A 13977-nucleotide genomic window follows, 5' to 3' on the forward strand; every position below is an offset into this window, starting at 1 on the left:
TGTAGTACATTGGTGTAAAGTAATTACAGTATGCTGAATTGATATATACTATAGTATCCCTCCTGAGAGACAAGCTTGTGTCAGAAGTTGGGGATCCACTGTAATCTTGGCAGTGTTGTTCATAAGGGCGTTAGAGTATAATGGCGTTATTTTTGTCAGCAATTAATTACCGTATTTGCCCGAATATAAGACGGCCCTGATAAGATGACCCCCTCTTTTTCAAGACTCAAGTTTGAAAAAAGACTTTTTGAACAAATTAATTTTTATACAGAAAATAATTACAGTACATCCGACACAAATGATTATAACAATATATTTGAGAGAAAAAGCATGTTATTTTGCCTCATTAAAATCTTAATATCTGAACATTTAAATATGTAAACTAAAGTGCAATCACATTCGTAAATGAATGGCTTCTGGTTTTTGAAATGTAAATAAACCAATCTATTGTGATAAAACAACAAAATTTGCAATAACTGCATTAACCATTAAAGTGAAGTCTAACTGTAACTGTAGTCTTAAACAAATCTGAATAAGGGAAAACATTGCAATAAAATAATGCAAAATGGTTAAACTTGAGAGTAGCTGAGATCTGTCATGACAGAACATCGCTTCAATGATATCTGGCGCCATCTAGCGTCGTGAATGGGTATAACGTCTAGACCGCAAATACACGACGACTCTTTTTCAGTCTTATTTCAATGCAAAAAACACTGTCAAATATTCGGGCCAATACGGTACTTTTCCCATCTTTGCAACGCCGTTACCGTTACTAAGGATTTGAAGCCGTGCGTTACTACAAGGGGACGAGGGAAAGGGGTTGTGACGCCGTTGCAAAAACACGATGCTAGGTGGCTCGTAGCGTTAGCATAGCATTTGCGGTTTCGCTAGCATTAGCATTTAGCGTAGTGAGCTTCATCTTAAACTCTTGAGCAACACCCTTGAGCAACTTTTTTTTTTTTTTTTACAGTTCGTGGCGTTCAGGAGGGTACAATTGATTGAAAATAATGGACTGTTTTCCTGTTCAGTATGCATTATCATCACCAAGTGGGCGTTGTCCATGAAGATGCTACAATATAATAACAATTTGTTTTGTTTTTTTATTACCAAAAATAATCACTTGCCCTAAACTTTTCATGAATGACACATCAATAAATCTTGTGTGACATTTTTTTAAAACCAAAACAACTAGAACACAGTTAGAAGAGGGAACAGATTCAGAGCCTTACCTGCATATTAAAAAATATATCTATATCTATATCTATAAAAATGTTTCGCAACATGATCGTTATAAAGTGTACACCATAAATCTTTTGCCAAAATTTTTTTATAACATAACCTATAAACAAGCTTCACAAAGCAATACCATGACTTAACTATTTTCCTGTGTGTACCAATAGCCATTTATACAGTAATTATAAGGGAAGTAGGCTTAAGTAGCATTTACAACTTGCTGAAAGAATGACTAGGTACTACCCAATGTGTGAACAACAGCAAGTCAGCAGGTCTAAATCAAAGGTCATTCACTCACGGTTACAAAACGAATCAATAATAATCACATAACAACAAACTAAATAGCATAACTAGCAATTAAAGAAACAACTGGAACAGTAACTGAAGAAATTATTCACACACAAGTTTGGATGTTATTTACATTTGTAGCGCTGCATTGCATGATGGGAGGCACGGGGCATATTGACAGCAGTTGGCAGCAGAGGTTGTTTGTCACTCCATAGGGAAGTGAGAGTTTACATTGAGTAGTGATGGCCAAATGTAGCTTCTTGACGCAATGAAGCTTTGCAGCCAATTAGTTCAAAGCTTCATGTTGGTTCATTTGCTCTATGGCACTATCAGGTGGTCTTGAAGCCCAAGAGGCCAACAGTGTTGAGAATTCTATGGTTATTTGTCTAAGAAAATATGAATGTGTTACTATATCGTTTTGTGGACATGGTGTTGATCCAGGGTAGTCTCCGCGAGCTTGTGGTGTATAGAGCCATAGGCATTGACTAGATCAAGCCAACGCACCACAAGGTCTCCCTTACCCTCCCAAGCCCCCTGAGCAGCTGGGAAACCGTAGTAGTTGTGCTTTGTGACGATATATCGTGACGTATCACATGTTGATGCTGCAACTTAAGATGCACCGTATCGTGATTTTAATTGTATCGCCCCACCACTACAATACACTGCTAACATCAATCGAAGAGAAGTGATCAGTAGCAAGAATGACTATATCTTAGTTTCGTCCGCTGCCCTTTCGTTGGCCCAATTTTTCAATGAGCATTTCTTTCAAGCATTTTTATAGCCTTAAAGCTGCCTCGGCGGGTCATACTCTCCAGTCAAAAGGATTGATGGGAGCTATCGCCCCGAGCTGAGTTGATGTCTAATGAGGAGGCCCTGTAGACACGTTCCCTCTTAGTTAAGCACCTCTCTAGCAGGCACAGGGTCCCCAGGATGCCTCCTGAAGCATCCGCCATTCCGCCATCTACGGTTGTGGAAGTCATTTGTCAAAAGCGGCCACATGAAATGATCACGGCCCGAGAGGAACGGCAGAAGCAGACAGAGGTGTGGGAAATTCAATGAGAAATTGAGCGCACAGGACACAAACGCAGCTTTGCTTAGAAAGATTGCATCACTTCCCAGGGGGAAGGCTCCCAAAAGGGTAAAAAAAATCCCTCCATTGGTTCCTAGTACATGTTGTAAATCATCTTGTATGCGCTAACAAAGCTCATATGAGGCTTCTAGCAGGCAAAAAAAAAAACAACTTCAAAATAGGACCCAGTTATTCATTAACACTTTACTTTAACTCACTGGATGCCATTGATGGCACATGTCACTTGGTCTATAAGCAGGGGTGAAAGTGTGCAGGAGTTGTCTGGAACACCATTCCCGTAAAAAAATTGGGGCCGGAACGGGGCAGAACGGTGCATTGATCCTGAAATTATGACGCCAACTACCAAAACCCAATGTTAAAAAAAAAAACACTGCCAGGCTGCCACACACACATCTCCAAGAAGAACACTCTACTAACGTCAGATTTACATACACAAGTGTTCACAACAAGCCTAATAAAGTGCTTGTGAAGTGTAATCCGTTTCCACCAAATTTCATGTATATTCATGTATATTCATTATTTGTTTATTTATTTATTCCACGTAGTTCTTCCCAGCGTCTCTCTGTCTCAGAATCTGACTCGTCCTGCTGTGCACATGCATGCAGCAAACATAGCAAAAATAAATAAATAAATAAATAAATAAAAATAAAAAATGGACTCTGCTGTCTGTTCAACTGGCTGACATACTGACATGTGATCAGCCTGGATAGTTAGCTCTGATTGGTTGGAATGCACATGCTTTCTGGAACAGCAAATAGACAGGAAAAAAACAAGCTTGTTGAATTAATGTAATAAAAGAGTGGCAATGCAACGGAAAATTGACCAGATCTTTAAGAGAAAGGAAAGAGTTGATGAGTTTAATTTTATTTGCTCTTACAGGGAGGTTTAGATTATCTTCCAGGTTAATAAGCACTTTGGACTAATTTTTGTTTATTTATGTGAGGCTACTTTATTAATTTATTTCTTATTTTTAAAAATTCCAATGTTTCCTTTATCTTCAAAATATATTCCATTTTACTGTCCATAATATAAACCATATGTACGTATTTTTGTTAATGTATGTTAATTATAGAGCAGGGCGGTAAGCCGAAAATTTTCCGGTACCGAAATTCTTTACGATGACCGACGTCATTTTGACCATGACGGTAAATTCGGTAATTTAATAAAACAAGAAAATATAGTCTTTTCATCCCGCTTTGACTCTGTGTTGTTCGGCTATGTTCGTTCCCCTTTAAGAAAGCAGACAGTGTGCTTACGTATGGAGTCACGTGGTTATCAGGAAGCCAATCAAACGAGCCCGGTAGGCTAACGCTAGCGGCTAGCGCTACAAGCAAACGTGATGGAGTGTTGCTCAAGGGAGGTTCGCCAAACTTTCACCCGACATTAAATAGACTCTTGGCGGCATCCAGACGGGCATTCACCCGCTGTCCTCCCGATTTCCAAAGAGGATGCTTTCAATGCTTTCTACTGGTAGCGCAGCCACAGGCTAACGCTAGCGGCTAACGCTACAAATGAACGTGATGGGAGTCGGATAGCGGCTCTAAACTTGTAGAAACAGCTGAACTTAATGAGCGGATTGGTCTCGGACTGCATCTAGCTACTATGCTGCGTTCCAGAAAAGTGGGATGTCGGACTTTTCAGACCTCCGAGTAGGAAAATATCATTGGAACGCCACTCGAACTGGGAGGTCCAAGTCGCGAAGTCGGAGAAAAAATAACTACCCCGACTTCCAAGTTGTTTCAATCTGACGTCACTGGCATTAGTTTATCACGTTATTGTGTATCTCTTGTCTGTGTGTGATTTCTCTGATAGCTTTTGTGATGGTAAAGCATTCAGCATAAAGTACAATCAAACAGTGAAAATTATAATATAACTGTTTAATGGCCCCAGCTATTTTTCTGTATGTGGTTAATTCTGTGTCATTAGATCAATGCAGCTTTAATGTGTGTGTGTATGTATTAAAAAATACACTGGGGAAAAAAAAAACTGAAACCTTGCAGTAAACACTTGTGTTGAGTAATTATGTCACAGCAGCCATGAACAATAAGTTGTCTTTTTGAAGTGTACTGTTCAAGCTGTAAGTAATTTGTGTTACAATGACATGTTTGCACAGGCATATTGATTTTGACAATGTACATTGTTCAAGCCATAAAAACGGTTTTGAATGTTCATACTTGAATTCTTATTGTTTACAATAAATTTTTGTATACTTAATGTTTAGACTGTTTAGAATGCTTTAGATAATTTCTAATGCCTCTGCCTTCACATAAAGGCAGTCTATCGACTATTTACGGCCAAATTTGTAGCTTACAAAATGTCTCATTGGCACCAATTAAAGCACTGTGGGAACAGGAACTAATAGTGATGATTCTTCATCAATTTGTGCACGGCATGGTCTTATTCAGTGCAAAATTATACATAGAGCACTCTGGACTAAGTACAGGTTGCCCAGGAGTTATAAAGATGTTGCCCCTACCTGTGCACGATGTAACCGTTCACCAGCTAATCATTCCCACATGTTCTGGTCTTGCCCATCTTTATATAACCTTTGGCTGGAGGTATTTAACACAATTTCAGGAATATGCGGCGTATGAATAAGTCCAGACCCCAGCATAGCGCTGTTTGGAACATCCTTGTCTGTGTTGGAATTATCCAAGATGGACCAGAATAGAAATGCCTTTGTCACCCTTTTGGCAAGGCGACTGATTCTACTTGCATGGAAATCTCCCAGCTCATCTTGAATTGTGTCCATCGAGAGAAAATCCGGTGTACACTCGGCGGCTAAGAAAACAAATTTTACGCAAGGTGGACCCCTTTTCTGGTGTATACTAGAGCCTTGAATTTCCCCCAGATTCCGGATTAACGTTTAGTTTATTTTTGTTGTTTTGTGCGTTATTTTGATGTTTTCCCCTTTCTGTTAGTGACGTACGGTATGAGGCCGCTCCTTCCGCTGGACCCAAAGGTTCATAAATTTCTATGTATACATCGCTGGACGCTGATTTTTGGGGAGCACTGTGTGAGGCTATTTGCTGCTGCTGAATTACGGAGACAGGATCCAAATATACAGTATATCTTTAGGACCCACGAGGTACAATTTGTGTGTACCGTATTTTTCAGACTACAAGTCGCACCTGAGTATAAGTCGCACCAGCCATAAAATGCCCAACGAAGGGGGAAAAAAAACATATAAAAGTCGCACCGGAGTATAAGTCGCATTTTGGGGGACATTTACTTGATAAAACACATAGAACAGATCTGTCATCTTGAAAGGCAATTAAATACAATAAAGAACAACATGCTGAATAAGTGTACAGTGCATGAACAACGAAATGCGAATACACTGTCCTCACCAGGACGCTATGCCTCGGTCCTGGCTATACAGCGAGCTAAACTCCCAAATGATGATGCTTGACGTCCGTATAATTTGCGGAATCAATTTCATCCTCGATACCAAACAGGTTCGCATCAACGTAAATAAATGATAAATAGGTGCTTTTACAGCAATGACACAAACAGTTAGCATGCGTTCGCTAGCATTAGCACATCGTTCAAACACCCACGCAACTGGCTCTAAGTGTCTGATCGTGGGTGGAAAACACACAACAGCAACAGAAAAGATGATACACTCAGGCGTGGCCTCTGTAGAGATATTTTACAAGCATAAACAATGAACGTAGGTTCGCAGCCGTGTCTCTCTCGATCTATCTCTCTCGCCCACTCGCTCAGAGACGCTGCGTAGCTGTCTGTCTTCTTCTGGCATGTGAGCGCTCTTCTTCGCATAAACAAGTGCGAGTGCGCCCCCACGTGGGCGTGAAAGTGCCACAAACTAAAAGCATGCATTTCAATATAAAAAAGTCAATAATACAATTGAACACACATTGCCAAAGGCAGAATGCGAACGTGGCTATAGCTATTAAGAGTTATTCAGAAAACTATAGCATAAAGAACCTGCTAACAAGTTTACCAAACCATCAGTGTCACTCCAAAACACCAAAATAACATGTGAAATAAATATCATAGTGTGTTAATAATTTCACACATAAGTCGCTCCAGAGTACAAGTCGCACCCCCAGCCAAACTATGAAAAAACTGTGACTTATAGTCCGAAAAATACGGTATAAGCATGATTTTTTTTGTGTTTTGCGTGTATGGGTTTTTTTTCCATTTTTTTTTTTTTCTGTCTTGGGGGTGTTGTCCCTTTATACATTGTCACATAGTTCGCAAGTCTGATTCCATTGCTCAGAAATGGATGCTCAACATAAAGTGACTGGAAAACAATAAAAAACAAACTAAAAAAAAAAAACCATGCAGTGCAGTGGCTCCACCCAGAGGATACAATTTGTGACGGGGGTAACTCAATTGGCAAGACACAGGCGGGCATACCATATTCAATGGATGACGATCTTGGCGAAAAGTATAGCTGTCTTAAGCAGCCTGATTTAGAATTTCCCCTCAAGAATGATGGGAAACATAAAACACTCATCTTCAACTTATTATTAAAATATTCATATTGTAAGTTAATTTTATTGCTGACACTGCGTCATCAACATGTTGTCAAACTCCGCCTATGGTATAGCTGTGGCAAAAACTGTTTTTACATTTCGGTGGTTTTAGGAGGTTAGACACCCTCCCCCCTCAAAAATAATAAAAAAAAAAATCAGCATCCGTGCTGACCTTTATGTCAGGGAGTTCTGGCAAGAAATTCGAGCCACTTTCACCCCTGTCTATAAGGAGTTAATAACAACAGCTTCCGAAAAGGCTAGCTAAGTGAATAGGTCTTTTGGGAAGCTATTTTTAGGTAAAAGATAAACAAAGAGCAGAACAGCAATATTTGAACATTATGTACTTTTAGAATATAAGTGAGAAAAAAACAAGGAGACATATTTGATGCTGTTAGTATAATCTCTTATCTATAACTTAGGGTGTTTTCAAAAGAAACAAGGAAAGAAATAAACTCATTTTATTCCTAAACTCTTTATCATACAAATTGTATTGAGTACTATTAGCCAGAAGGGTACTGAATCTTAAATCTGAATCTTCTTCAAGACACAGTGTGTTACCGAGGAAATTCATGACATACTACGGGTTGAACAATATAGGATTTGCGTCACTGGCTGTTGACTCACCACGCACTGGATGTGTTGTAGGGCAGCAGCGTGGGGCTGTGGCTCTCCCCTCGGAGGCTGTGTCTGGGCTGGTAGAGGCCGGGCACTGTGGGCTGAGCCTGGGCTTGGCTCTCTTCTTCCATGGACCGCTGCCACTGACTGCGGGCCTTCTTCAGCCATCGGCCCCCCAGGCCCCATTTCTCCAGGTAGACCCGGCACAGCTCATAATTGATGGCCGAGTAGTAGAGGAAGTCCAGAGCCAGCAGCACCATGACAAAGAAGCCGTAGATCCACACCCCCACCAGCGCCGTGTAATTACTGCACACAGATGGATACATAACGTACTGCGTGTTTAATGGGGCATATCATTGAAAAGTGACAATTTAATGGCTTGTATACAAATAGCTTGGTTTCTGGAGTGCCATTAAATGTGAAATGAAATAACAAAGGAAATATTTTATCCCTCTATTTCTGTAAACGTGTTTTAAGTGAGCTGTTCAGCAATTCTGGCTGTTTTTTAATTTCACCCAAAACAAAAGAGGCAAGGCTGCACGCTGATCCAGGATTCACCTCTAAGCAAATGCCAGACTCTGACAGCCAAGCTAAACTAGCTGCAACATTTTCATGCAGAAACACCCATACGTGACACCCTTGCACTCATGTCAATGACAAAAGATTAGCACAGATTTGCAATAGATTCTGAAATTCAGCACTTTACTTGATTGCTCAGTGAAGGTGTTGGAGGTGTAGTTGTTTCGTGACGTGTATGGAACCAAATACACAATGCGGTCCATGAAACGCTGCCTCTATTAGTTAAAAAGCTTCGTTGTCGTCATGGGGGCTCACGTTTTACACAGACTGTGGGCTCAGCTTCTGGCTTGAGGCTGCCCTGAAGGCACTTTAGTTACAAAGATTAGAGACCGTTCCCTTGGTTGTCAAGGTAACGAAGGTCAGAACTGTGACCAGCCCAGCTGTGGACCAGTTTGAGGGCTGTCTTATTTGCACAAGACAATAATGGGCAAATACATGGAAATTACTGATACAACTATCGAATATTTTTGGGTCAAGTGTTCTGCTGATTATTTCATCGATTAATTACATCATTAAAAAATAATAATAATTACAGTAAGGCAAATAAGTATTTTGTCAACCACTAATTGTGCAAGTTCTCCCACTTGAAAATATTAGAGAGGCCTGTAATTGTCAACATGGTTAAACTTAACCATGAGAGAGAGAATGTGGAAAAAAAAAAACAGAAAATCACATTGTTTGATTTTTAAATAATTTATTTGCAAATCTTGGTGGGAAATAAGTATTTGGTTAATACCAAAAGTTCATCTCAATACTTGTTTATGTGCCCTTTATTGGCAATAACGGAGGCCAAATGTTTTCTGTAACTCTTCACAAGCTTTTCACACACTGTTGCTGGTATTTTGGCCCATTCCTCCATGCAGATCTCCTCTAGAGCAGTGATGTTTTGGGGCTGTCGTTGGGCAACACGGACTAGCAACTCCCTCCACAAATTTTCTATGGGGTTGAGACCTGGAGACTGGCTAGGCCACTCCAGGACCTTGAAATGCTTCTTATGAAGCCACTCCCTTGTTGCCCTGGCTGTGTGTTTGGGATCATTGTCATGCTGAAAGACCCAGCCACGTCTCATCTTTAATGCCCTTGCTGATGGAAGGAGATTTTCACTCAAAATCTCTCGATACATGGCCCAATTCATTCTTTCCTTTACACAGATCAGTCGTCCTGGTCCCTTTGCAGAAAAACAGCCCCAAAGCATGATGTTTCCACCCCCATGCTTCACAGTGGGTATGGTGCAATTCAGTATTCTTTTTCCTCCAAACAAGAGAACCTGTGTTTCTACCAAAAAGATCTAATTTGGTTTCATCTGACCATAACACATTCTCCCAGTCCTCTTCTGGATCATCCAAATGCTCTCTAGCGAACCGCAGACGGGCCTGGACGTGTACTTTCTTCAGCAGGGGGACACGTCTGGCAGTGCAGGATTTGAGTCCCTGGCAGCGCATTGTATTACTGATAGTAGCTTTTGTTACTGTGGTCCCGGCTCTCTGTAGGTCATTCACTAGGTCTCCCCATGTGGTTCTGGGATTTTTGCTCCCCGTTCTTGTTATCATGTTGACGTCACAGGGTGAGGAGGGAGCTGAAAGTCCGTGTTGCCCAACGACAGCCCCAAAACATCACTGCTCTAGAGGAGATCTGCATGGAGGAATGGGCCAACATACCAGCAACAGTGTGTGAAAAGCTTGTGAAGAGTTACAGAAAACGTTTGGCCTCCGTTATTGCCAACAAAGGGTACATAACAAAGTATTGAGATGCATGTATCATGGAGTGTCAAGAAACAGATGTGAATGGCCACAGCCGAATTTTGGGGAGATTTTATGGGTGAAATATGGTAATATAACAAGGGTCGTGATGCAGAAATCGCAGACATCATAGAGTTCTTTTTCATATTTTTACCCTTTTAAACGTTTTGGGGTTTTTTTCTCTCCCAGTTTTACTTTGTTCGGATCGATTATTTATCATCTAACATATCGGAGAAAATCCGACAGTCACAAAAAAAATACAATTAAGCGATAGTTATGAGGTAGATATCCGTGACTTTTTTACAGACGCCATTTTTTTCATTGTGACGTAATTTGTTTAAAAGTTTAAAATATGCGACTGAATAATTTTTTAAAGTCGTTTTTTTTTTTTAAATGAAACATTAGACATCAATTAATGATTTTAAGCTAAAAATAACAGACATTTTGAATAATAAAAATAATTACCTTCGTTTTATGGCTGGGTTGAAACAAAAGCGGTTGCGCGACGTCTGTAAACGGGGGTTTCCAGGGTAATATGGACAAATTAAAAATAGTTCGGGGGATTCATGTGCCATTAATCTGCTATGGCAGCACATAGACATATTGCTCTATCAAACACAATAGTTCTTTTGGCTTAAAATACAGCAGTTTATTTTAAAGAAGGGTGCAAGAGCAGAAACTGCTTTTTCAGTCTTGTCTGTGTTTTCCGCCATATATATTAGGGGTGTAACGATACATACAGTGTATCACAACAGTGAGTACACCCCTCGCATTTTTGCAGATATATAAGTATATCTTTTCAAGGGACAGCACTGACAAAATGACACTTTGACACAATGAAAAGTAGTCTGTGTGCAGCTTATATAATAGAGTTAATTTATTTGCCCCTCAAAATAACTCAAAATATAGCAATTAATATATAAACTAGAGCTGAAACGAATACTCGAGCAACTCGAGTAACTCGAGTTTAAAAACTGATCCGAGTAATTTTATTCACCTCGAGGAATCGTTTAATTTTGCCAGCTCTAAGCATCACGTTTTGCCCGGACTTTTAACGCGGGACAACGCGCTGACGTGTGCGTAAAGGAAGACGGAATAAAAAAATACCTTTCTGCAGCCTACAGCCGTTACAAACTGCACTGACGTTGCTAAAAACTACGCCCGCATGTTGCTACGGTGGTAGCAGCCTAGCAGGTAGCGTCTGATGCGTGTCATAGATATCACATGTACGTAGAACTAGATCCGAAATGACCCACTCGGCGGCGTTAATAAAACAGTCGCCATCTTAAAGCAGTACACTTCTCGGCACTCATAAATAAGATTAACGTTACTTTCACTCGCTCACGTAACGTTATCCCTGCGGAGGGCTAGGTTTCTATTCATTATGACCACTGTCGATGCGTGGCTAACTCTTACATACAGGCTTTATTTAATCTGTGAAAACAGCGCTGTAGAGTGATTAGGGTGTAAAATAAAAACATAATAATGCTAACTATCAATTTTAGCTCAGTAGTCATTGCTGGATAAAACCCCAAGTAGCACTGGTGCCTATTGTGCTCCAATACAGCACAGCATTTATGTTGAACACTGCAAAAACTCAAAATCCTATCAGGATTTACAGTTTAGACTAACTTAAAACTTAACTAGAACTTATAGCTTGACACAAGTTGAAATACCATACGCCGCACTCTACATCAAATTGGTGTGCATGGCTGTCACCCCAGGAGGAAGCCTCTTATGAAGACGGTGCACATAAAAGCCCGCAAACAGTTTGCTGAAGACATGTCAACAAAGCAAATAGATTACTGGAACCATGTCCTATTGTCTGATGAGACGGGCGGGCTCAAAAAAGTGTGACCAACGTTTTTTTTTTGTTTTGTTTTTTTAAATCAGTTCAATTCAATCCGTTAATATAAGCATATTTGATGTGAAAGATGTTATAAAATGTAGAATGTAATAACGTGTAGAAAATGAAATGTAACGTCAGTTACTTTGCTCAGTAACTAATTACTCAGTTACAATGAAGTAACTGAGTTACGCAATAACTTTTTGGTAGAAGTAATTTGTAACTGTAGCTAATTACTTTTTAAAGTCAGATTAACAACACTGGTTATGGCCAAAGCAATTCGTGTATGAATTTACCTATAGCTAATTTATTTTGTCGGATAAAGCAATTGACGACTTTACAATAACCTTTTGTTGCGAGGAAGGAAGACTACACTCAAAGCTTGAAGGGCCACTTTCATTCCTACAATGTCTATTACTGTGTTTAGATTCCAAGTGAGGTGCTCTAGGGTTGTGTTTAAGTCAAGGTGAAGGCGAGCAAAGAAAAACACAAACACATCGACTGAACAGATCGATTGTGATTCGTGACCTTGCGAAACAAAGCAAATGTTAGTCCATATTCAACTGCATAATAAGGGAAAATGTCACGAACCATTGTTTGGACTCCCATCACAAGACCGTCCATGTCGTTATCAAGCGAGTATATTTGAGAATAAGTTCAGATTTGTTGCGACTTTTGTTAAAAATCAAGCTCGCTTTTCTCGAGAGCAGCAGGAGAGAAGAAGAAATGTAATCGAATGCGATGCTGCAGGGCACGGTGGCATGCTGGGAGGGCATTAGTGGTGGTGCAAGCTGTGTTTTTGTCACCTAATCCTCCCACTGAGAATGTCTACAGGCACACACACTGCTTTTTCCTCAGTTAGAATCTGGTTAAGCCAGTGTATTTTGGATGCGTGCATTCATATCAATTGCATGTGCTTTATATTATTGGCAACTTTATCATGTACTAATCAACATTTGACACGGCGATTTTAAATGGCGTACACACATGTCAATAATTAGGGTGAATTGGAGTATGTGCCTGCCTTATGTTAAAAATAACAATAATTAACTAGGAATATATTTTTTAAATGAATGAATTGAAAAAGAATGAAATGCATTCCTGCTCAGCATGTAAAACCACAAAGGTGCACTCTGCAGTGTTGTCATATTCGTGAAAATAATGTGTTTCTGATGGAGTGCAAACATGCGCCGAGGCCATTGCGATAAAATAAATTGCTTTTATTCTTGGCGTGTTAAACAGATCTATCACGTTTCCAGCTCTTGTCCTGGTTTAAATTCAGGCCTTACGTTTTAGGGGAATCCTGCTGGCTCCGAGACAAGACAGGAAACAACATAACCTCCAAGGACTATTCATACACACAGTGTGTACTGAATATGAAATGAGTTTGGTGAAATAATCAGAAGCACCTTAGACAGGAAAATCAATTTAGTGTAGTATCCCATGTGTAGAGCCAAGTCCAAACCTTGGGATTGAGTGGTGTTTATTTCTCTAAAGCTCTGTTCTCAACAATACATTTTTATTGTAAAAAAATAGCAAGGGATACTAAAATAAAATCTTGTTTCCATGATGATTCATGTGATTTTTACATTGAAAAACACACAAATAAGGCACCATTTATATCATTTGCATCAAAATATTCAAGTGTTATTAAGGGGCCAGAATGTACAGTAATTGTTTTAATTCTAGTGCTGCAACGATTAATCGACTAAATCGAGTATTCGATTAGAAAAAAAATATTCGAATAAAATGTTCTTGCTTTGAGTATTCGTTTAATTAAAGTGGCGTTGTAATGGTTTATTTTGAAAGTGTCTGCATTTAGTTTTATTGATTAGGGTAGATACACTGTCCTCTGGCCTGCCTCTTTTCACATGGCTGAATCAAACTGCTCCCTGTTAAGACCAACGTAAGCTAAGTTTTTGTATGAGCTAATGTTTTTTTAATGCATTCATGATTTAGTTTATAGGTATATTTAGCCGTTTTTTGTGGGAATATGTGTCTGAACCATTTGTTAAGAGGATTGTAAAAAAAAAAAATAAAAATAAAAAAAAACTTTTGCATTTTAAAGCATTTAAGCTAGCAAAC

At 39.6% G+C, this 13977-nt stretch overlaps 1 protein-coding gene across 5 annotated transcripts in view; it reads right to left on the reverse strand.

Annotated features, from left to right (window-relative positions):
• Nucleotides 1-13977, reverse strand: part of shisal1b (shisa like 1b) — a 156150-nt gene that overhangs the window by 29405 nt on the left and 112768 nt on the right. For 4 of the 5 annotated variants that reach the window (XM_057836626.1, XM_057836624.1, XM_057836627.1 and 1 more), the window contains one exon: nt 7734-8034. In XM_057836626.1, coding sequence (XP_057692609.1) covers nt 7734-8034 — 301 coding nt within the window. Of the gene's footprint in view, nt 1-7733; nt 8035-13977 lie in introns of those variants that run through there. The other variant, XM_057836628.1, reaches the window with a different exon arrangement.

This window comes from Corythoichthys intestinalis, chromosome 5 (assembly GCF_030265065.1).
Source record: "Corythoichthys intestinalis isolate RoL2023-P3 chromosome 5, ASM3026506v1, whole genome shotgun sequence".
NCBI lineage: Eukaryota > Metazoa > Chordata > Actinopteri > Syngnathiformes > Syngnathidae > Corythoichthys > Corythoichthys intestinalis.